Genomic DNA, 24,317 nt, shown 5'->3' on the forward strand with positions numbered 1-24,317 from the left:
TCATCTCGTCCTCCGCCAGCTGAAAACATTCAGCAGATTCAGACTTCATGCACAAACCAAAACAGACACTATTTAACAGTCAAATCAAATCACTAAACATACCATCATCTTCAGCTCCTCTGCTGCCGTTTCAATCCTGTCCCGATCACTGCTGTCCACCACGAAGATCAGACCCTGAATTACACAGACACCGACTTTACTGAAATATTCACGATAAATAAATGCTCAAATCTAAAATAAGGGGTTATTATATCTAAACATTACCTTGGTGTTCTGATAATAGTGTCTCCAGAGGCGTCTGATAATATCCTGACCACCGACGTCCCACACAGTGAACGAGATGTTTTTATATTCCACCGTCTCCACATTAAATCCTAGAGGAGATATTGATCAATCAGGTATAATGCAGTAGTTTTAACCTTATATTTGATTTGTTTTAAGGGCTAGCTCACCAAAAAACACATTTACTCAGCATTTATTCACCGTTAGGTGGTTCCAAAACATAAGTTTCTTCTGTTAAGCACAAAAGAAGATACTTTGAAGAATGCTGAAAGCCTGTAACCATTGACTTATATTGTAAGTACTATGGAATTTAATGGTTACTGTTTTCCAACGGGCGACGGAGTGGGTGCAGTGGGTAGTGCTGTCGTCTCACAGCAAGAAGGTCGCTGGTTTGAGCCTCGACTGGGTCAGTTGGCTTTTCTGTGTGGAGTTTGCATGTTCTCCCTGCGTTCGCGTGGGTTCCCTCCACAGTCCAAACACATGTGGTATAGGTGAATTGGGTAGGCTAAATTGTTCGTAGTGAATGAGTGGGTATGGATGTTTCCCAGAGATGGGTTGCAGCTGGAAGGGCATCTGCTGCGTAAATCATGTGCTGGATAAGTTGGCGGTTCATTCCGCTGTGGCGACCGCAGATCAATAAAGGGACTGAGCCAGAAAAAAAATGAATGCATGTTTCCAACGTTTAGTCCCTTTATTTATCAGGAGTCACCACAGTGGAATGAACCACCAACTATTCCAGCATACGTTTTGCACAGTGAATGCCCTTCCAGTTGCAAACCAATACTGGAAATCATCCATACACACTCATACACTACGGCCAATTTAGTTCATCAGTTCCACTGCAGCGCATGTGTTTGGACTGTGTGGGAAACCGGAGCAGCCGGAGGTAACCCACGGCAACTGCACACAGAAATGCCAACTGACCCAGCTGGGACTCGAACCAGCGACCTTCCTGCTGTGAGACCACAGTGCTGACCATTAAGCCACCGTGTCGCACAGCATTCTTTAAATATATATTATTTTATGTTAAACAGAGGAATGAATCACAAATAGGTTTGGAACAGGTGAGGATTAATAAATGATGACAATTTTTATTTTAGTGTGAACTATCCCTTACAAAAAGTGCATAAAAGTAACACTTAGACCAACAAATATCAGGTAGGGTAGACTTTAAATGATTATAAATCGATAGTAAATTAGTCATCCATTGTATGTTTACTTGACCTCGCATTTAAACTAAAATAGGTGACTGAATAAAGACATGTATTTCCCAGGCTGGTGGCTTTTTGTTCATGTAATTCTTGATATAATGCTGATATAATAGTAATAATTATTATTACTATATACAGTTGAAGTCAGAATTATTAGCTTTTTTTTATATATTTCCCAATTGATGTTTAACAGAGCAAGGACATTTTCACAGTAATTCCTATAATATTTTTTTCTTCTGAGAAAATTATGTTTCGGCTAGAATAAAAGCAGATTTTAATTTTGTAAACACCATTTTAAGGTCAATATTATTAGCCCCTTTAAGCTATATATTTTTTCGACTGTCTTTAGAACAAACTATCATTATACAATAACTTGCCTAATTACCCTAACCTACCTAGTTAACCTAGTTAAGCCTTTAAATGTCACTTTAAGCTGTATAAATTATAGTATACATACATATATACATACGTGTGTGTGTGTGTGTGTGTGTGTGTGTGTGTGTGTGTGTGTGTGTGTGTGTGTGTGTGTGTGTGTGTGTGTGTGTGTGTGTGTGTGTGTGTGTATATATATATATATACATACATACATACATACATACATACATACATACATACATACATTCATATTAATATTACTAATAATAATACTCTGCTTGCATACATACATATATATATATATAAATATATATATATATATATATATATATAAATATATATAAATATATATATATATATATATATATATATATATATAAATATATATATATATATATATATATATATATATATAAATATATATATATATATATAAATATATATATATATATATATATATATATATATATATATATATATATATAAAAATATATATATATATATATATATATATAAAAATATATATATATATATATATATATATATATATAAATATATATATATATATATATATATATATATATATATATATATATATATATATATATAAATATATATATATATATATATAAATATATATATATATATATATATATATATATATATAAATATATATATATATATATATATATATATATATATATAAATATATATATATATATATATATATATATATATATATATATACAAATATATATATATATATATATACAAATATATATATATATAAATATATATATATATATATATATATAAATATATATATATATATATATATATATACAAATATATATATATATATATATATATATACAAATATATATATATATATATATATATATATATATATATATATATATATATATAAATATATATATATATATATATATATACAAATATATATATATATATATATATATATATATATATAAATATAAATATATATAAATATATATATATATAAATATATATAAATATATATATATATATATAAATATAAATATATATATATATATATATATATATATATATATATATATATATATATATATATATATATATATATACATACAAAAATGAGGTTTCCCGCCTAAATAAACCGTCTTTGTAAAAGTGTTTGAAAGCATTGGGGAAAAAAGCAAATAGTTATAATGTTATATAATGCTAGTAATATTATTAGTAGGCCTAGTAGCTAGTAGTATAATTAAAAGTAAATAGTAATGTTATTATTATTATTTACAACGTTATTGATATTATTGTTAATATTAATAATGTTGTAAACAATAAAAAAACTACTTTTACATTGTAGTAACTATAAAGATTCTGTTTTCATAAATAAAATCATATCAACCATCTTGGAGAGTTGTATCGCATTATAAGTAGGCTATTCTCACCTAAATAACATCACCTTTGTTTAACATTTGAAAGCTCAGGGGGAAAATAAACAGTTTTATTATTTTAATGTTAAATGAAGCAAATAGTTTAATTATTCGTTATTACTATAATTAATTATCATTATAGTAGGCCTATTAGCTCGTACAACTAAATAGGCTAAAAGTAGTAAATAAAAGGATTAATTATTATTATGTACAACATCAATAATAATAATAATACAAAATACAAGTGTGTTTTAAATTAGTCTTGAGGTTTCTTACCTAAAGTTGGAATAGTTGTGACAACTTCACCCAGTTTGAGTTTGTAGAGGACTGTAGTTTTCCCTGCTGCATCCAGACCAACTGTGGGAGAAGAAATATTGACATTTAATCAACTATAAAAACATATAAACGTAAATAAATTATCAAATGTAGACCGTTTTCAAAAGTACTAAACGCCAAATTAATATTTACATCAACATTTCTATAAAAATGGAATTTAATCATCAGGTAAATTAGAAATATAGAGGCTGAAGTAAATATAAAATGTCGTCGTCCTCACCCATAAGCAGCCTCATCTCCTTTTTCTCAAACAGACGCGTCCAAAGGTTAGAGAAGAAGACGCCCATGTTTATTTAAAGTGCAGTTAAAAGTGCTGTTCGCCGTGTTTGGTGTGGAGTGCGAGGCTGAGATTCTCTGTGTGATGATCAGTGAGTGTGTGTGTGTGTTTATATAGGGCTTTTTGCTTTCGGTTTGACAGCTCAACTCCGCCACTCACACACAAATCGACCTCCGCTTTTCTCGCGGCAAATCCAACGCGTTCGATATGACGTCACCAACTGTCACGTGTCTAAAGCAGACGGTATCTATGAATGTAAAGTCTAGATGGGATACAGCTGCGGATATGCGCATCAATATAGCTTCATTTTTCTAACACTGTATGACAATAATTCATATTTTTACAGTACTGGGATGGTTGTGGTGGGGATAGGCGTTGATAAAAATTGGGTAATTTAATAAATAGCATAAATAATACTCGGTACAACTGCTGTTTTACATTACTGTGGGATAGATTTAGGGCTGGGGTAGGGGTTATACCATAAAATAAATGGGAAATTTAATAAATAATATTAATAATTCTTCTTAACTCCCAGCCACAACCTTATCTGATCTAGCAATGAAGACTCTAAATCGCTATTAATCTTTTTTTTTTGCCCTCTCCCCTCTCCATTTATGTATTATCTGTTATATCTGTCTCCAGATCAGGTAACCATTGATATTTCTCAGTTTTTTGTATTGATTTCTGTCGTTTGCTCTTGTTTTTTCTTTATTGGTACCCCTGTTACTACTCTATGGTTATTAGCTGTGTATCAAATGTAATTATCTGTTGTACAATATGTTCACAAAAAGAAAAAAGCATCCATGAGGACTATAATTACAGTTTATGCCCTAATATTGACTAATATATTTCAAAATTTCCTCCGTTTATCTTATAATTATGACATTTAAAGTCATAGCGTACATTATAAGTCTTTATTTGGACTCTTAAAAGGTCCCTTTGTCGTGATTTGTACTTTATTTAATTATTTTTTTTATTCATTTATTCATTCATTCATTCATTCATTATCTTTTAGCTTAGTCTCTTTATTCATTAAGGTGCTTCCTGTTGCAACCCAGTACTGGGAAACACCCATACACACTCACATTCACACACACTCATAGACTACAACCAATTTAGTTAATCAATTCCCCTATAGCGAATGCGTTTGGACTGTGGGGGAAACCGGAGCACCTGGAGGAAACCCATGCCAACACGGGGAGAACATGCAAACTCCACACAGAAATGCCAACTGACCCGGCCGGAACTCAAACCAGCGACCTTCTTGCTGTGAGGCCATAATGCTAACCACTAAGCCACCATATCGCCATGTATGATATTTATTTATTTATTAAATAAAAACGCTGAAATAAATTAAATAAATATGCTACTTTAACTGAAACATAATTTATAAATCGGTAAATTAAATTAAAAAGTGGATTAAATCAGTAAACCCTTCAGTAATAGTATAATCAAACCCAACATAAATGATGTCAGAATTGAAGTGAAACAATTATGTTTCTGATTATTGAAGGTTATTTATGCAAAAAAGAATCCTTAAAATGGCTATATATTATATGATGCAATGTAAAGTAATGTACAGTGAATAAAAAAAGTGTATAATGTGAGGTATGTATTTGTCACACATTAGTTTTTTATGTTTATTTTTTTTTATTAATGCTCATAGAACAGAAACAGAATAATACAAATACAAGAATACAAATTGGTCAGGGGGTGTACAGAAAATAAATCATAAATAAGGATAAAAATAATCTGTATAAAAAAATGTGTGCATATTTAAATAAAGAGAGTAAGGGCCAAAATCCTGAAATAAAAAGATACAAACAGTTTTAATGGCTTATTAATTAGTACTAATGGCTTAATATTATCCTTTATGATCTTTCCAATTCTTTATGTATACAGCATGATTGGGCTAGTTTTTTTATTATTAATATTATTATTATTATTATTATTATTATTATTATTAATCATTCAATTTCACAAGAACACAATTTCTTACAACTGATCTCTATTATATTATCTAGAATACAGTTCAAGAAAAAAACACATGAATTTCAATGTTTGCAGAGCATTGCATGATTTCAGAGCTTGTACATGTAAATTAAATATAATTTAATGTCTTTAATAATATTATTGTGGAAAAGGTTTACCTTGAACCCACTTTCTATGCGCTAGTTTTGTTTGCGAATACCTGGCATCCCTGTGCTGACGTCATTTGGAACGCGTTGGATTTGCCGCGAGTCTTGTGTGTCAAAGGCGGTGTTGGGCTGTCTATGATAAACAAACATACACAAAGATTACAGCTACACAATCTATGCCTCGCACTCCAAAATGGGCGTCTTCTTCTCTTCTCTTTGGACACGATTGTTTGAGAAAAAACAGACGAGGCTGCTTATGTGTGAGTATTGCTTTTATTTCCAATTTATAGTTAGTAAACAGCTGCTTACATTGATATATTATCTAATTACGCTTTATAAAAGAGTCAAATTTTGACTTATTCATTACATTATTATGGATTAAATGTCAATATTTCTTCTCCTACAGTTGGTCTGGATGCAGCGGGGAAAACTACAGTCCTCTACAAACTCAAACTGGGTGAAGTTGTCACAACCATTCCAACAATTGGTAAGAAAATATTAAGCTTTTATTGATTAAATCGTTTATAAATTAATCAATGAACATTTTTCAGGTTTTGTATATATATATATATATATATATATATATATATATATATATATATATATATAATAACTTTAACTGTTAAAATCTATTAGTTAGTTAATTAAAGTTATTAGTAACTAATGAAGTTGTAGTAACTAACAAACTTAAGGTTTCTTAAATTGGATTGTGATGCAATAATATGCAGCTTTTGTTTTGCTGGTTTAAACAGGTTAAGCTGGTTTAAAACAATAATTATTGTAAAAAGTGCTAACAAATAAACTTAAATTGAGTTATGTAATCATAATTTCCCCATCAAACTCTCTAGGATTTAACGTGGAGACGGTTGAGTATAAAAACATCTCATTCACTGTGTGGGATTTCTCTGGTCAGACTACAATGAAAAGCCTCTGGAGGCACTATTATAGCAACACCCAGGTAACAAACCTTTAATATACCTATTAAAATGTGCATTTATTTGCAAAAAGAAGGAAATAAAAGCTATATTTTCTTTGCTTTGTGTAATTCAGGGTCTGATCTTTGTGGTGGACAGCAGTGATCGTGACAGGATTGAAACAGCAGCAGAGGAGCTGAATTTACTGCTGGCGGAGGATGAATTGAGAGACGCTGTTTTACTAGTTCTGGCTAACAAGCAGGATTTACCCAAAGCCATGCTGGCCCAAGAGCTGACAGACAGACTGGGTTTACATGCTCTGACTGGAAGACAGGTGACACACACACACATATGCAAATACACAAACTCACACATATATGTAAATACCACACATATTCACAAACAAAGGTGCATACACTTGTATGGCTATCCTAAAGGGAGCTCTTCCCATTGCTGTAATGATGTGTCTACTGTATATTCTTGTCATCTAGCTCTAAACCCAACCCTCACAGGAGGCAATCTGCATTTTACATCATTATCAAAATACTTCATTCTGTCTGATTTATTCAACCCAGGCTCATTCTGATTACGTCCTGCTATATACATTTCTACAGAGCACCAAATACGTCCCAGGAGCTACGTTTTTTGCAGTTTTTGTTTTCGCAAATCCACCAGAGACCTCTGTGTGTGCTTTTTCAGATCTCTAATTTCTCTCACAGGTGCCATTCGTGCCTGCTGTTCTCATGTAAATCCACCAGAGGCTGCTGTCTACTGACTGACTGACCGATCCCCCGACCTCCTCCTTCCCTAAACCCAACCAATAGTGTTTTCAAAAGCAATCCAGAAAAAGAAAAGCCCTCGTCATGATTTTTACCACATTCTCACCCTGTTATTTACTTGTTTATTTTTATTTTTTGGCTTCTGTTTTTGTCTGACCCGCTTTCTGGAACCGTTCTTTGCCGGACTCGAACCCTGTCGTCACGGTCAACTTCTCTGCGCATCTCAAATCCTCCGGCGTACATGTCGAGCTACCAGACAAACTGGTAATGGCAGAAAAGCCATCCATACGGAGGTAAGCGGTAAGCCGGTAGCGCGAAAAGGAACGGCATCATACCGCCCCATAGCTTTTGCATTACAGATGAAATGCAGCTATACGTACCTCATAATTCGCAATCTGAAGAAATGTATATGGGCTACGCTTTCAGAATGAACCTATGTTGGATTTATGAGCCATTTCTTTCATAGTGTCCAAAAAAAATGTCCTTACGAGGTCAAAAATGACTGGTTTTGCTATACTTGTGGGGACATTTGCTCTTCACAATGTACACACTCACTGAAAATTAATGAGTTGAACAGAACTGAATAACTGGTTTCTCTCTCTCTCTCTCTATCTATCTATCTATCTATCTATCTATCTATCTATCTATCTATCTATCTATCTATCTATCTATCTATCTATCTATCTATCTATCTATCTATCTATCTATCTATCTATCTATCTATCTATCTATCTATCTATCTATCTATCTATCTATCTATCTATCTATCTATCTCTCTATCTATCTGTATTCTCTCTCTCAGTGGTTTGTTCAGTCCACATGTGCAGTTCAGGGATCTGGTTTGTATGAAGGATTCGACTGGCTCACAGATCAACTCTCCAAACAGCAGTAATGCTGGAAATATATTTAGATTTATGATTAAAGAAAAACACTACTGCAGTGGATTGATTTTAATTTAAATAAAAATAAACACAACTATATACATGTGTGTGTTTGTGTGTGTGTGTGTGTGTGTGTGTGTGTTTATGTATATATTTTTTATAGTTAAATTTTGAAAAATAATGTTAATTTAAATATTTTAATTTAAATAATGTGCAGATATCTATGTCTTTAAGTGTCTTTCACATGTCTACAATAAAGTATATATTTATTAACAAACATTTGTCTGTTGTATATGTCTCATTTGTAATAAATAGAAATATACATGCTAGAAAAAAGCATGAAAAAGCCTGTAACATACTGGAACCTAGGATTTATATAACTAAATGGAAAACACCCTATATAACTAATGGAAAACTGCACTTTAACTCCTAAAGCTTTATAGGCCATTCTTAACGGTGAAATAATACTCATTTTTTATTTCAAACATCTCAGTAAGTCATATATTTATTTACAAACATTAGTATTATGGCTTTTTATGTCTTAATTATATATAATTAGTATTATAAAATATAAAACTACATGAGAAATATATTACTTTGTATAATATATAGACAGACAGACAGACGAGCAGATAGATAGATAGATAGACAGACAGACAGACAGACAGACAGACAGACAGACATGTTCAGTCCATATAAACGATCATAATGTAAACATTTTCTGAAGAAATATTATTAAAAATATATTTAAGAAAATGTATTTGATTAAAACAAGCAGACCATGTGAATGGATGTCAGCTTTTTTTTGCTTATACACTTTAAAACAGCACGTGGTCTCTTATGTAATGCCATCAGTTATGAGCACTGGCTGCTCTGTTTGCTTATGTTCGCGTTATTCTTTTTACATTTATTTATACCTACTTTAAACCTTTTTTTTTTTTTTTTTTACAATTTATGTCCTCTCTAACAAAATACACTGGTCCATGTTTTCACATTTATCTACACTTATTAAACTGCATTAAAGTACGCTAAAACTAGATTTCCATCATACATAAAGGTCTGTTAGGACACGTGATACTGTTGGTGACGTCATATCGAACGCGTTGGATTTGCAGCGAGACCTGTGTGAGGATGGCGGTGTTGAGCTGTCGATCAAACCGAAAGTAAAAAAGCCCTATATAAACACACACACACACCATCCTCAAACACAAACAATCTGTGCCTCGCACTCCGAGCAATTCTTTCAGCACATTCTGTGTTTGTACTGTAAACATGGGCAACTTTTTCTCTCAACTGTTCTCTCGTCTCTTTGAAGGGAAAAAGCAGATCAGATTGGTGATGGGTGAGTAAATAGTAAATGCACACTTTACATTTTGCCTACTCTTTATTATTATACTTAAACCATAATAGCGATCTTAAATGAGTAGCTAGCTTATTATTAAATAAATAATGATGAATATTTTTAATGTTAGTCATTTCCTTTGAATAAATGTAAACATGTATGTTTCCAGTTGGTCTGGATGCAGCAGGGAAAACTACAGTCCTCTACAAACTCAAACTCGGTGAAGTTGTCTCAACTATTCCAACTATTGGTAAGACTTTGTATATTTACTGTAGTTAAAACTATACGTCTAACTGCTTTATCAATAATTATGTATAAAATGTCCACTCTAGGTTTTAATGTGGAGACGGTTGAGTATAAAAACATCTCGTTCACTGTCTGGGACGTCGGTGGTCAGACTAAAATAAGAGGTCTTTGGAAGTATTATTATCAGTACAGCCAGGTAAGAGTTTAAAATAGAAATCTCATACTGTCTGTCATTGAGAACATTTCAGGTCCTGCTGACTATTTTAAAAGGGAGAAAGAGAGACTTTTAGTACTCACTTTACATTTTCATTTTCTATGTTTACCCCTATATCTTCTTATTTATTTATTTATTTATTTATTCATTCATTCATTCATTCATTCATTCATTTTAATTTATTTATTTATTTTTCAATTGGTTTATTTATTTATCTGTGTCTTGATTCATCTTTGCATATTTAGTAAAGACCTCAGGACATATGAATTAATTAATTTATTTATTTATTATTATTTATTTATTTATTCAATTGGTTTATTTATCTGTGTCTTGATACATCTTTGCATACTTATTAAAGACCTCAGGAAATATTTATTTATTCAGTCATTTATTTATTCATTTATTTATTTTTCAATTGGTTTATTTATTTATCTCTGTCTAGATTCATCTTTGCACATTTATTAAAGACCTCAGGAAATATTTATTTATTTATTTATTTATTTATTTATTTATTTATTTTTCAATTGGTTTATTTATTTATCTCTGTCTAGATTCATCTTTGCACATTTATTAAAGACCTCAGGAAATATTTATTTATTTATTTATTTATTTATTTATTTATTTATTTATTTTTCAATTGGTTTATTTATTTATCTCTGTCTAGATTCATCTTTGCACATTTATTAAAGACCTCAGGAAATATTCATTTATTTATTTATTTATTTATTTATTTATTTATTTATTTATTTATTCATTTATTTATTTTTTCAATTGGTTTATTTATTTATCTGTTGTTGATTTATCTTTGCATACTTATTAAAGACCTCAGGAAATATTAATTAATTAATTAATTCATTCATTCATTCATTCATTCATTCATTCATTCATTCATTTATTTATTTTTATTTATTTATTTTTTCAATTGGTTTATTTATTTATCTCTGTCTTGATTCATCTTTGCATATTTATTAAAGACCTCAGGAAATATTCATTCATTCATTCATTCATTTATTTTTTCAATTGGTTTATTTATTTATCTGTGTCTTGATTCATCTTTGCATACTTATTAAAGACCTCAGGAAATAAGGAGGGGTGAGAGATGGTTGGGATTGTGCTTAGAAGGGGGTCGAAATATTTAGGTTTTCTTGTTTTTGTTGTTGATGTCATCTGTTTGCTGCTATGATTTTTATTTTTTCATATACATTTTATATATTTCTGGACAAAACACAATAAAAATATTGAAAATAGTATTTAAAATAAGCTTTAATGTAGATTCCGTGTGTGTTTGTATTATTCAGGGTCTGATCTTTGTGGTGGACAGCAGTGATCATGAAAGGATTGAAACAGCAGCTGAAGAACTAAATGCAATGCTGGCAGAAGACGAGATGAGAGACGCTGTTTTACTAGTTCTGGCTAACAAGCAGGATTTACCCAAAGCCATGCCGGTCCATGAGCTGACAGACAGACTGGGTTTACGTGCTCTGACTGGAAGACAGGTGAGACACACACATGTTAGTATTAGTGGTTTGTAAAGACTCTCCTTAGGCGTAATGTATTTGGTGCTGTAAAAAATGCTTATTATTTTGCCTTATCCCTAAACTCAACCCTCACTGGTGACTTTAAAGCATTTTGAATTACTAGGACATCAGGAACGTGTCTACAACTAGGTCATACACATGTCATTATACATAAAACTGTCCCTGTAAACCCCCAAAACCAGTAATATACACATACACACACATATGCATACATACAAACACACACTCATAAACACTCACACAAACACACACAGTATAAATGAACTGAAATGAGTTGAACAGAAGATTATTTATTTTTTCTTATGCAATTATTAATTAATTCTTATATATTATATTATTTGTCTATTTATTGTGATAACATTTGTATTGTAAATGCGTGTGTGTGTGTGTGTGTTTATTATTATTATTTTGTTTTTTCTTCCTTTTTTACATTGAGTTATATTCCACAGTCATGTCAATAAATCTCTATTGAATTGAATAACTGATCTCTCTCTCTCTCTCTCTCTCTCTCTCTCTCTCTCTCTCTCCCTCTCTCTCTCCCTCTCTCTCTCTCTCTCTCTCTCTCAGTGGTTTGTTCAGTCCACATGTGCAGTTCAGGGATCTGGTTTATATGAAGGACTCGACTGGCTCTCTAATCAACTCTACAAACGATAATACTGAAGGAAATATATTATTAGAAATATTTCTATGTAATTATTTTGTGTATATACCACTATAAAATCTATTATTTTATTATTTAATTTAATTTAATTTAATTTAATTTAGAAATGTGTACTTTTCAAACACAAGGGATTGTAGCTGAATTTATTTATAATTGATTCTCCACTGCTGTACTGTGTTTTATTTTTATTCTGCTGCTGTATTTGATGTACTGTTAATGTACCACTGTAAAATATTTGTTTAAGTTATATTTTGACTTAATGACATCTGTCTGGAATATATCTGTGCCTTCAAAATATCTGGAATGAATCATCTTTTTATTGACATTAGTAAGTTTACAAACTGATGGTGTTTAAAAAATTAAAAACTGCTTTTATTATATATATATATATATATATATATATATATATATATATATATATATATATATATATATATATATATATATATATATATACATACACACACACACACACACACACACATATATACATATATACACACACACATATATATATATACATACATACATATACATATATATATATATATATATATATATATATATATATATATATATATATATATATATATATATATATAAAGTAATGTTTGCTTGTTATCTTTAAATTTTATTAAATAAATTATGAAATTATCCAAGCAATATTTACCTTCGGCCCACTAGCCTTAATCAAGTTTGGTTTTTGGCCATTCATTAGGAAAAGTTTGGCCACCCCTGGTCTAAACCTTTTAAAGTTTTTATTTTTTTAAATAAAGAATGAAAATATACAACCACAATCAGGAGATCAATATAAGAGAGATACAAAAGAGGATAAATAAAAACTACATTAGCTGCAGACAGAAAAAAAGACTAGCTAAACAAAGAAAGGGGTAAGTAAAATACAATTGTATAAAAGTGTATGAAAATAAATAAATAAATTAAGAGCATTAGGAAACTCAAATCAGAGTAAATACAACAGTTCTTCATACAGAACCAAGAGTTCGACACATTTTTTGTTGTTACACATACGGAAAGATTTGAGCAGTGAGTCAACTTCACTCAGAAAATGTCGAAAAGTAGGGACTGAAGCCATGCATTTCTGCTAACCTTTTAAAGGTGTGTTTGGACACGTGACTGTCGATGACGTCATTATTGGTCTGACATAGTGAAGAAACAGTCGCGCTAAAATAAACTACAGGACAAAACACTCAGCATCACAGAGAGAAGGAAAGACGGACAGAAAACATTAGAAAGACTTTGGTTTAGTTGTGAAGCGCTGAATGCTAAAGCGCTAACTTAGCGGCTCTTCCTCATTATACTTTATTGCGCCTCGAATAAGTTTAACGTTGACACTTTTTCTAGTGTTTGAGCGGTTTTTAACATGGGTTTGACTATTTCGAGCGTATTTTCTCGATTGTTCGGGAAGAAGCAGATGAGAATTCTCATGGGTGAGTTGGGAAGTGCTTGCTTTTGTCAATTAGCTTTAATAAATATAATATATACACGAGTTACATTTTTCGTTAAAACGATTATTTTCAGTACAAGTCAGTAATAAATACTCTTAATTGAAGTATTCCTAATGATTTTGAGTCAGTGAAGTTTACTTAAGGTGAATAATAAAAATTTAAAATGCAAACAACAATATTTTTTATAAAAAATTTATGGAAATTAAAGTTTTCAAAGTGTTTGGCTGATTTGTTTTCTTCTTAAGTTGGTCTGGATGCTGCTGGAAAAACCACAATCCTGTACAAACTGAAACTGGGAGAAATAGTGACAACAATTCCAACTATAGGTAAGTAATACAAGATAATAGACAAGACTACATATAAAAGGCATTAAAATCTACTATATCATCCTTTTATTTACATGTATACACTGTACACTAACTATAACTTTAATACTGCAATATCCAAGTGATTATTAATTGTGATAAGTATATTTTTAATTACACAATGTGCATTTTTGATGGTTCCATCAAATAAAAAAACACAAAAGTTATATATTATACATTGCTATTATAAAAGCTTATGTAATGCAAGCCAAGTGTCTGCTTGAATTGTTGAAATGTTCCAGTGTCATTCAGTGCAACAGATATATTTATTAGGCATGCTCCGATCAACTTTAACATTGTGTGAAGCACATTTTCCCTTTAAGTATGATTCTTAAGTGGAGCTTTCTCATTTCCAAAAAGAATAAATGAAGGATGTTGCACGTAATCCTTTTAAACACGTCTCTTATAACCCTTTAGTGTGTGCATGTAATGACCAGAAGCAGCTTTACAGAAAATGATAGATTAAACAGATAAAAAAGTTGGTAAGAAAAACGACTGACAATGCAATTTGCAAATGAAGGAAGAATAATTCAACATGCCTCAATGAAGAACAATTTTGAAGTGCATTTTTGATGCATAAGAAGTTAAAATGCATCTTTTAAATCAAGCAGACGTAAAGATCTTTCCAAGGTGTTGGTTTCTTTCCATAATGAGTGCATTTACAGGTGATACATATACAGGTTGTGTGAGATTTGCCATTGATTTTTCTAATTTAACCTCTCGTTTTAACAAATCTGCAACTCTGCATTGTTGATGTGTGCTTCTTTTAGGAATTTCTGTCGAGACAGTCGAATACAAGAACATTTCCTTCACTGTGTGTGATGTGGGTGGTCAGGATAAGATCGGGCCTCTTAGGAGACATCATTACTTCCAGAACATACAGGTAAACAGATGCATTATTGCACCACATAACCACACACACACACTTACACACAGTAGATATCTTAGAAATCATTGGTGCTTATATGGTCGTGGCTTGTACCGTGTGAGGAACTGACAAGCCCAGCATCTCTCTACTTTAATACATAGCACAATAATATCCAATAATGCTAAATATAGATAAATGAATTTGCACAATTTTAAGAAGAGAATTTGTAAATAATTTGTGAAAAATAAGGACATTTTTTAAATTTCATACAAACCAATTTGGAGAAAAATGTCAGATAGAAGTTTAAACTTTATAATTGAATGGTGGTGATGTTGATTAAATACAAGTCAATCAAATGTTCTTCACAGACTGGTTCACCATTATTATGTACAGCAACTTTGCAGAATCAAAAGTACATGGGTTTTTTAAAAATAAAATAAAGGATTAAATGTATTATTACATGCATGTGTCAGACAATGCTGTTAATGTTACCTAAAACTGAAACTAAACATATTAAAAATAGTAAATTGTTTTATGTAACTTTTTATTTATTTATTTTTTGGAAGGGTGGGGGTCCAATTTATTTTATTATTATTATTTTTTCTTTTTTTTTCTTTTTTCTTCTTCTTTGTGTGTTGTCCTGTTGATACATTATGTAAAACTGTTTAAAATAATAAAAAATAGTAAATTGTTAAATGAAATAAAGTTAAAACCTTTAGTGCTAGATAAAAAAGAACTTAATACAATTGTAAACCAATATTAAAAATGTTGCCAAAAAGTTGAAGTACTTAAAAGTGTTTAATCTATATGTACAATAATGAGAGTAATATTATGAATAACTCGTAACTTAAGTGTTTGTAGTGGATAGACTTAAGATAACTTATCAATCTCACTCTTACTTTGTCCCTTCTTTATCAGGGGTTGCCACAGTGGAATGACCCACCCCTGTCAATCTGAACACACACACACACACACACACACACACACACACACACACACACACACATTTTCTGTTTAGATACATTACATGAGAGACTTTTTTTGTTTACCAACAAGTGGATCTATTTGGATTTGCATTGTAAACCTTAAAGAAAGAATTTATTTAATGTTTTAAGATTTTATCTACCATACTACTAAATTCATTCCACATAAATCCGCTGATTTTGTACAAATTGTTGTGCTGAAATAGCAAAAAGATGTCCACAGATTCTGTCTGGCCATGGCCATAATGTGCGTGGACATATAAACATACATACATAGATGCATACGGTCAAGCCTAAAAATTGTTAAACCTACTTGCATATAGATATTCTTAGGGCGACGCAGTGGCGCAGTAGGTAGTGCTGTCGCCTCACAGCAAGAAGGTCGCTGGTTCGAGCCTCAGCTTGGTCAGTTGGCATTTCTGTGTGGAGTTTGCATGTTCTCCCTGTGTTCGCGTGGGTTTCCTCAGGGTGCTCCGGTTTCCAGTCCAAAAGACATGCGGTACAGGTGAATTGGGTAGGCTAAATTGTCAGTAGTGTATGAGTGTGTGTGAATGAGTGTGTGTGGATGTTTCACAGAGATGGGTTGTGGCTGGAATGGCATTCGCTGCGTAAAAATGTGCTGGATAAGTTGGCGGTTCATTCCGCTGTGGCGACCCCGGATTAATAAAAGGACTAAGCTGAAAAGAGAATAAATGAATGATATTTTCAGATTAGAATTCTGTAGACAATCCAAAACAAATATTGCTTAAGGGGACTAATAATATGGACTTTAAGCTCTTAGGGCCCAAGCTGTTTTTTACATGCATTTTTTTTTCTTTGCTATTTGGGCTTATTGGAACCTAATTAGAATAAAATCTAAGTATCATCTTTTGATATGAAGTACTTTTAGAAAAAGATTATGTCCATATATATGGACTCGTGGTGTCACATCTGTCAGTGACCACCTGAGGGCGCTGTAGTGCATCAGGACTCAGAAGGCACTACAGCGTCCTGGAAAGACTACAATTCCATACATACCACGCGCATACACCAGAACACATACACTGATCTGCCATTCACAGCTGTCTTCATTTCTGTTGATTATCTGGACGATATATTCCATCATGCCACCATTGTTTGTCATCGCGTCGTTTGCCTATCTTGTCTTTCTTGTCTCCAGTTCCAGTAAGTCTGTTATTCCGAGTTGTTGTTCTTGATCTTGTTCTCGTATCTTGCAATAGTCTAGTTCGTGTTTATCTGTCTTAGTTTCTTGTTTTGTTGTTTATTTGTTACTTTGCACCTTGATATTTTTGGATTTTTGTTCACTGTTTTTGCACTATATTATATTAAAATCTGCACTTGAATCCGCAATCTTTTGTTCCCGTTTTTGTTATTGTTTTGATCACGCTAAATTGTGACACGTGGTCCCTATAAAGCATAATAAAGTCACCTTTGTGTAATAGAATGAAAAACTCTTTTTTTTCTGCCTTGAATACAGCAGTTTTTTTGCTGACTATTTTTTAATGCAATAATAACATGCATACGTATTTTTTTAACATGTTTTGACTATCAGTAAAAGCATTTTTTTTGCCCATTTATGACAGTTAAAATAGTGTTTGGGTCATTTCATATGCTGCGAAACAGTTGCAGGATGATACTGAACGTTTGAAACTAAATTTAAAACATAAGACATAAGAGATAAAATGTGCTGTCCACGTATGTGGCCACTAAACCCTAGGAGGTTAAAATTGTTTAAACTGGTTTTATTCCAGCCAAAATAAAACTAATAAGACTTTCTCCAGAAGAAAAAATATAGGAAATACCATGAAAATACTCGCTTTGTTAAACATCATTTGGGAAATATTAGAAAAAGATAACAAAATTCACTGCAATGCTAATAATTTTTTATTTCAACTGTATTTATTCACACAGGCCTTGATGAAAGAACTTGAGCTTTATGTCCTCTAACTAAAGCCCATTTTCACATTGAATTGTTTCCTCAGGGTCTGATCTTTGTTGTGGACAGTAATGATCGTGAACGAGTGCAGGAAGCAGCAGAAGAGCTTCAGAAGATGGTAAGGAAACAGAAGCCCTTCATTAAACTATAACCTTCAGTTTTTGCATGTAATCCTCCTGTGGTCTTTAAATTCTGTGCACCCTTTGGGTTAAAAATGAGCCGCCTTTCCTAAACCTCTAAAGTAAAGCAGCTAAATTTAATCTCAATCCTCAAATCTATTTTGCATGAATAATCAGCCTCATCTTCATCACAGACTGTGAATGTCCAGGTTTTCCCTCATCAGTGTGGTGTTTTTCCATCAATGTTTAATCAGTGGACAAAACTCGCATTTGACTCAAGTAAAGGGTGTATTTTTTTAATACTGAAAGTACCTGCATACGTGTAAAATGTTTTTAACAAGATGATATTCAGTAGTTTTTGTAGTGTAAAAAAATGTTTTATAGCCTAGACCTAAAGAACAACCATATGAAAATGATTATTTTTATTATTATTATTTTTAATTACTTGATATTTAATAAGACCATACATAGTAGTATATAATACAGAATAGAGCTGAAGATCTTTGCCCGAACCCGATGGGACGGGTTCAGGCTTCATTTCTGTCATCTTAGACGGGGTTGGGCCGGGCTTGGGCTTGCGCAGTAAATGAACAGTTGTGTGATGCATTTGGATTAACGTGAGAAAGTAATATATTTGTTTGTTACAACATTAAAATCCATCCCTGGAAAGGTGAAACAAATAATGACGGAGAAGTCAAAAAGAGCAAATTTTGACAGCGGTGAGGCCAGTTCAATAAGAATGGTCATTCTAGCCTCAAAGGTATAACGGCGGTCGCTCATACACTGCGTATTACAGTAGAGCGCTAAACAGCAATGTACATAGATATATACATTAGATGTCGCCTACCCTGTTGTTGTCTATTGGCTGGAATGCGTCAATAGCGCTGCCATCTTGCTACAGGGTAGCGCTCCTTTGAAATGAATGCCGGACCAAGGTACAGTGGAGGACTGTGGCCATCCAAAGCCAGAGATATATACACATATACACATATATCTATGAACTGGAGTTTTGCTGGATGTTAGTATGCAATTTTTTTTCTAATTACGAAAATTATAATTTTACATCACTTTTCTACATTGATGGATCAGTGACCGCACGGGCATTCCTGACAAAAAGCTTGTGTTTGTGTGTATGGAAATGTACTATTCAACCTCCCGGTTAAATTTGATCTAATCATGTCCTGAAACACAGCTCCTCTCCTGCTTTCACTTCTCATACTGACGGAGGGAGCGATTCGTTTGTAAATGAATCATTATGAACGACTCTTTCACTAGCAGACAATAATACAAGTTTCTGGCAGCGCAGCATCTCGTTGCCAAATTTCTTTTGCATTGTTTGCTGATTTTATTCAACAAAACTAGCATAAGCCGAGTGTTTAGTGCGAGTTAGAGCTGCTTTGCCGTATGGTGAATGCAGTGAATGTTATCATCAATAACCTTACCTGATTAGCAAAAAATTTAAGAACATACAAAAACGTAAAAAACTTAATATTACCTATGAAATGTTCTGCCGTTGTGCTTTGATTTCTTTGTTTGCTTGTTTCTACACCCGTAGACATCGCTAAAGTCCAGCATCTTCACGTAATAACACTGTCTTGACTAGTGAGGTTGAATGACATCTGTCCTGGGAGCACTGTACCAATGTGGCGGCGCTTTTGACGCATGCTCAGGGTCCCTATGCGATATCTAGTGTATATATCTATGAGCAATGTACAGCAAGCTGACAGGGAAGATGACGAGGTCACTCTCTACATTGAAGCCGCTGGCATGGAAAATGAAATGAATGCTCTTGGCTGGTGGAAGATGAACAAACAATCCTACTCAAAACTTGCAAAGTTAGCCAGAACGGTATGCATCCTGGCCAGCAGCAGCAGAGAAAGGGTGTTCAGTGCTGCTCAGTGGGTGCAGAACTGCACAAAAGCCATTTACAGTGGATTCAATAATGTTCCTCCACAAAAACACGTAGCCTAATCTTGGGGAGTAAAGGATTTTGAAATTATAACTAAGTATTAATTAAACCATATATGCATAATGTAAACAGAGTATACAGGCTAATGCTGGCATTATTTCGTTATTCAGCTTCACCGTGGCCTTAATGCTAGATTGTGAAGAGAAGTTGCGAAGCAAATCCCACAGAGCCTTCATCTTAATTTCGTTATAGGGTATATGCCGAGCTAGTGCTGTTCCCATGCTGATACACTTCCGGTGACCTGTTATTGTGAACTTTTTTCAGTTTTATGCGGTTCCTTTTACAGCATCGATGTTGTAAAGTCATTAAAATACATTTAGTTAAATAAACTTTAGCATTTATTTAGTTGCTCAATCGTAAAACGAGACAAAAAGCTGTTTACTCACACGCTCCCGTCAGAATCGGCAGGCTAATGCAGAAGCTCCATTGAATATACTGGGGTAAAATAAATGCTCATATTATAAAGATATGGCGGGGGAGATGTAATTTAATGCAGTGCTTCTTGTACAATCTGAGACCCACTTTAAATCGGACATCACTCAGCTAGTGGAGATCGCTCGTTTTTAAAGAAAACAGACCTTAAACGCACCGGATTTTGCATTGGCATTCAATTCGCCGGAAGCGCTTAACCCAGGTTACTAGCAAATTAAAAGTCCCATTAGCATGCTTCGGCATATACCCCATTGCCAAATAACTACCCGTCATAATTTATTATTTATTTTAATTTAATTAGTTAAGAAAGACGTATTTTTATTGGTGTGTTGGCCAATTTAAAGGCTAAGTGTATGTACCTAGGCCTATTTAGAGTGCTGAGATGTAACGATGTAACAGAGAACTTATTTTATTTCTTTGTTCCAACTTCCAAGTGGCCTATAGCCTATGTTTGTCATGAATCAGTGTTAAAACGCGTATAAACGACTCATTCATGAAAAAAAGGCAAAAGAGCGGTGTGTATGTGCACATTTGAATAATGTCGGGCTGTAAACGCGTTCGGGCTTTTAAAAAGCTGTCAATTAAAATGTACCTGTCAGGCTCGGGCACTATCGGGCCTATCTTTTATGGCCCGATTACAGCTCTAATACAGAATAAGCAAATTATAGGCTCTTTAGTTTTTTTTATTTTCCCACTATCCCCTCAGAATGAAATTAAATTTGTTAATTAAAAACAAACATATGCTCTGACAAAGAGAAAAAAAAATTAAGCTAGGTAACAAATAAAGAAGTAAACAAGTAAAAATAGACTGTTAATAGCTGAAAAGATTCCTCTAAAGCAGGGGTGTCAAACTCAATTCCTGGAGGGCTGAAGCCCTGCACAGTTTAGTTCCAACCCTGCTCCAACACACTTACCTGTAGGTTTCAAACAAGCCTGAAGGACTCAATTAGTTCGATCAGGTGTGTTTAATTTGGGTTGGAACTAAACTGTGCAGAGCTGCGGCCCTTTTGGAACTGAGTTTGACACCTGTGCTCTAAGGAGTCAATACTTTCTCTTTCCAGTAGCTTACTGTGTATTGGAGCTAATATCAACAGAACAGGATTAGCCTTTGATATAGTCTTGTAAAAAGATTAGAGAGATCCTAAAAGTAAATGATTAATTTTTAGAAAAATTCAATAAAAAATGCATTGTTTAGGTTTTTTTTTTTATTGCTGTTAAAATGGTGCCCGTGTCATTTTTAATTGGTAAGTCAACAGAGGGGTTAAAGGAGTACAGAATTGTTTATTTAATTGTGCACATTGACAAATGTCACATTTATTTTATTTCTGTTCAACAGCTTCAGGAAGATGAACTGAGGGACGCTGTTCTGCTGATTTTTGCAAACAAACAAGATTTACCAAATGCGATGCCCATCAGCGAGTTGACAGACAAACTCGGCCTGCAGAATCTCAGAAGCAGAACTGTAAGTAATGCAATTAAATATATGATGTGCAATATTATTAAAATAGTTTGGGCTGATTATAAGCACTGTTTAAACTTCATAATGCATTCAGTATGTTTGACGACAAATTAAAAAAGCAAAGTTTTTAGGACCCTCAAATGTACATTATTTGCTTTTTAAGAGACATAATTTTTAAATATATATATATTTGGGCCTGCTTACATATGTGGTCGTGAAAAAACATTTCATTTTTTTATATTTATTAATATACATATTTGTTTATTTATTTTATATTAGTGTCAACACTTATGGAAATATATTTATACTTTTATTCTATATCTCACACTTCTGGACACTTTTGCATCATATTTTTGTGTAATTTATAATTTTTGTAGATAATAACTTTCAAAACGTTGAAGTATTTGATCCATGCATTATGGGAAGATTTAATAAGTCTGAAATATCTAAAATTTTAAAAATTTAATATTTTTATTTATTTAAGAATTTATTATAACTGACAATGAAAAAGGTCAATCTAAAAGATAAAACACTGCCAACTTTTAATAAAAATTAGCACTGATTCTTGCAACAGATGCATTTATTTGATTATACACTCACTGGACACTTTATTAGGTACACATTACTAGTACCGGGTTGGACCCCCTTTTGCCTTCAGAACTGCCTTAATCCAAAGTGAACTCATTGTCATGTTCAAGAAACCAGTCTTACATGATTCACGCTTTATGACATGGTGCATTATCCTGCTGGAAGTAGCCATCAGAAGATGGGTGCACTGTGCTTATAAAGGGATGGACATGGTCAGCAACAATACTCAGGTAGGCTGTGGCGTTGACACAATGTTCAATTGGTACTAATGAGCGCAAAGTGTGCCAAGAAAATATCCCCCACACCATTACAGGCAGGATGGATCCATGCTTTCATGTTGTTGAAACCAAATTGTGACCCGACCATCCGAATGTGTCAGCAGAAATGGAGACTCATCAGAGCAGGCAACGTTTCTCCAATCTTCTATTGTCCAGTTTTGGTGAGTCTGTGTGAATTGTAGCCTCAGTTTCCTGTTCTTAGCTGACAGGAGCGGCACCCGGTGTGCTCTTCTGCTGCTGTAGCCCATCCGCCTCAAGGTTGGACGTGTTGTGTGTTCAGAGATGCTCTTCTGCAGACCTCGGTTGTATCGAGTGCTTATTTGAGTTACTGTTGCCTTTCTATCAGCTGGAACCAGTCTGGCCATTCTCCTCTGACCTCTGGCATCAACAAGGCATTTGCGCCCACAGAACCGCCGCTCACTGGATATTTTCTCTTTTTCAGACCATACTCTGTAAACCCTAGATTTGGTTGTGCGTGAAAATCTCAGTAGATCAGCAGTTTCTGAAATACTTTGCGTTTTTTGCATTAAAAAGCAGTGGGACAGGGTGTACCTAATAAAGTGACCGGTGAGTGTAAATGCAATAATTGCATCAGTTATCAGTTTTATTTAATTTGTTGTTTTTATATATTCATTTATTCCTATTATACAGAGAATTGTTGTTATTATTATTAATATATATATTTTTAATAATTATGTTTTTTCCCTGCAATATAATTGCTTATATATACACTTACTCCATGCATTAATATTGTAATTTTCTTGTCTTTGAATCAGTGGTATGTCCAGGCGGCCTGTGCGACTCAAGGGACGGGTTTATACGAGGGATTAGACTGGCTTTCTGAGCAGCTCTCCAAACGCTAAACTGCACTTCCTGTTCAAACAGGAAGTGTGTGTTTGTGTGTGCTGTTCCAAAGGACTTGATGAACGGCGCTGTTTCAGTTGTTACCAAAAATCCACCTGCTGATGTCAATCTTTTGGCAGAGCATTTTAGTTTCTTCTTCTGATTCGTTGCACCTTTTTTTGACCTCGACTGACATTTCTTTAGATTTATTCCACTTGATGTAGCCCCATACAGTCAAGCCCGAAATCATTCACACCCCTGGTATATTATGATGTTAAAGTTGCTTTTATGGTACAGCACGGTGGCTCAGTTTTTAGCTCTGTCGCCTCGCAGCAAGAAGGTCGCTGATTTGAGTCACGGCTGGGCCAGTTTTCCGTG

At 33.0% G+C, this 24,317-nt stretch overlaps 4 protein-coding genes across 4 annotated transcripts in view; 3 read left to right on the forward strand and 1 right to left on the reverse strand.

The window, feature by feature from the left end:
• arf4b (ARF GTPase 4b) overlaps positions 1–4,009 on the reverse strand; it is a 7,266-nt gene extending 3,257 nt beyond the window's left edge. Inside the window, 5 exon segments of the mRNA NM_001017707.1 lie at positions 1–19; positions 103–174; positions 265–374; positions 3,584–3,664; positions 3,864–4,009. The exon segment at positions 1–19 is cut by the window's left edge and continues 107 nt beyond it. Coding sequence (NP_001017707.1) covers positions 1–19; positions 103–174; positions 265–374; positions 3,584–3,664; positions 3,864–3,930 — 349 coding nt within the window. The 5' untranslated portion in view covers positions 3,931–4,009.
• A 2,189-nt stretch (positions 4,010–6,198) lies between these two features.
• Positions 6,199–8,909, forward strand: si:ch1073-165f9.2. The gene is made up of 5 exons (XM_087274359.1): positions 6,199–6,318; positions 6,465–6,545; positions 6,907–7,016; positions 7,109–7,306; positions 8,554–8,909. Exons 1-5 carry the CDS (start codon positions 6,252–6,254, stop codon positions 8,641–8,643), a joined length of 546 nt encoding a protein of 181 aa, XP_087130485.1. The 5' UTR covers positions 6,199–6,251; the 3' UTR covers positions 8,644–8,909.
• A 926-nt stretch (positions 8,910–9,835) lies between these two features.
• On the forward strand, positions 9,836–12,722 carry zgc:110286. Its single transcript, NM_001017602.2, has 5 exons — positions 9,836–9,974; positions 10,144–10,224; positions 10,307–10,416; positions 11,733–11,930; positions 12,540–12,722. Exons 1-5 carry the CDS (start codon positions 9,905–9,907, stop codon positions 12,624–12,626), a joined length of 546 nt encoding a protein of 181 aa, NP_001017602.1. The 5' UTR covers positions 9,836–9,904; the 3' UTR covers positions 12,627–12,722.
• A 1,086-nt stretch (positions 12,723–13,808) lies between these two features.
• arf4al (ADP-ribosylation factor 4a, like) lies at positions 13,809–24,317 on the forward strand. Its single transcript, XM_087274360.1, has 6 exons — positions 13,809–14,081; positions 14,345–14,425; positions 15,235–15,347; positions 18,298–18,369; positions 22,108–22,233; positions 23,873–24,317. Exons 1-6 carry the CDS (start codon positions 14,015–14,017, stop codon positions 23,957–23,959), a joined length of 546 nt encoding a protein of 181 aa, XP_087130486.1. The 5' UTR covers positions 13,809–14,014; the 3' UTR covers positions 23,960–24,317.

Source organism: Danio rerio, chromosome 11 (genome assembly GCF_052040795.2).
Source record: "Danio rerio strain M-AB ecotype USA chromosome 11, GRCz13ab, whole genome shotgun sequence".
Lineage (NCBI taxonomy): Eukaryota > Metazoa > Chordata > Actinopteri > Cypriniformes > Danionidae > Danio > Danio rerio.

What these genes read in the sequence shown, in the direction of transcription:
- si:ch1073-165f9.2 (XM_087274359.1), top strand. Translation starts at nt 6,252, where the DNA reads ATGGGCGTCTTCTTCTCTTCTCTTTGGACACGATTGTTTGAGAAAAAA. An exon ending in ACAGACGAGGCTGCTTATGT is followed by an intron (nt 6,319 to 6,464) that starts GTGAGTATTGCT and finishes CTTCTCCTACAG; the next exon opens with TTGGTCTGGATGCAGCGGGG. An exon ending in ACTATTATAGCAACACCCAG is followed by an intron (nt 7,017 to 7,108) that starts GTAACAAACCTT and finishes TGTGTAATTCAG; the next exon opens with GGTCTGATCTTTGTGGTGGA.
- zgc:110286 (NM_001017602.2), top strand. Translation starts at nt 9,905, where the DNA reads ATGGGCAACTTTTTCTCTCAACTGTTCTCTCGTCTCTTTGAAGGGAAA. An exon ending in GCAGATCAGATTGGTGATGG is followed by an intron (nt 9,975 to 10,143) that starts GTGAGTAAATAG and finishes GTATGTTTCCAG; the next exon opens with TTGGTCTGGATGCAGCAGGG. An exon ending in GTGCTCTGACTGGAAGACAG is followed by an intron (nt 11,931 to 12,539) that starts GTGAGACACACA and finishes TCTCTCTCTCAG; the next exon opens with TGGTTTGTTCAGTCCACATG.
- arf4al (XM_087274360.1), top strand. Translation starts at nt 14,015, where the DNA reads ATGGGTTTGACTATTTCGAGCGTATTTTCTCGATTGTTCGGGAAGAAG. An exon ending in ATTACTTCCAGAACATACAG is followed by an intron (nt 15,348 to 18,297) that starts GTAAACAGATGC and finishes TTGTTTCCTCAG; the next exon opens with GGTCTGATCTTTGTTGTGGA. An exon ending in AGAATCTCAGAAGCAGAACT is followed by an intron (nt 22,234 to 23,872) that starts GTAAGTAATGCA and finishes TCTTTGAATCAG; the next exon opens with TGGTATGTCCAGGCGGCCTG.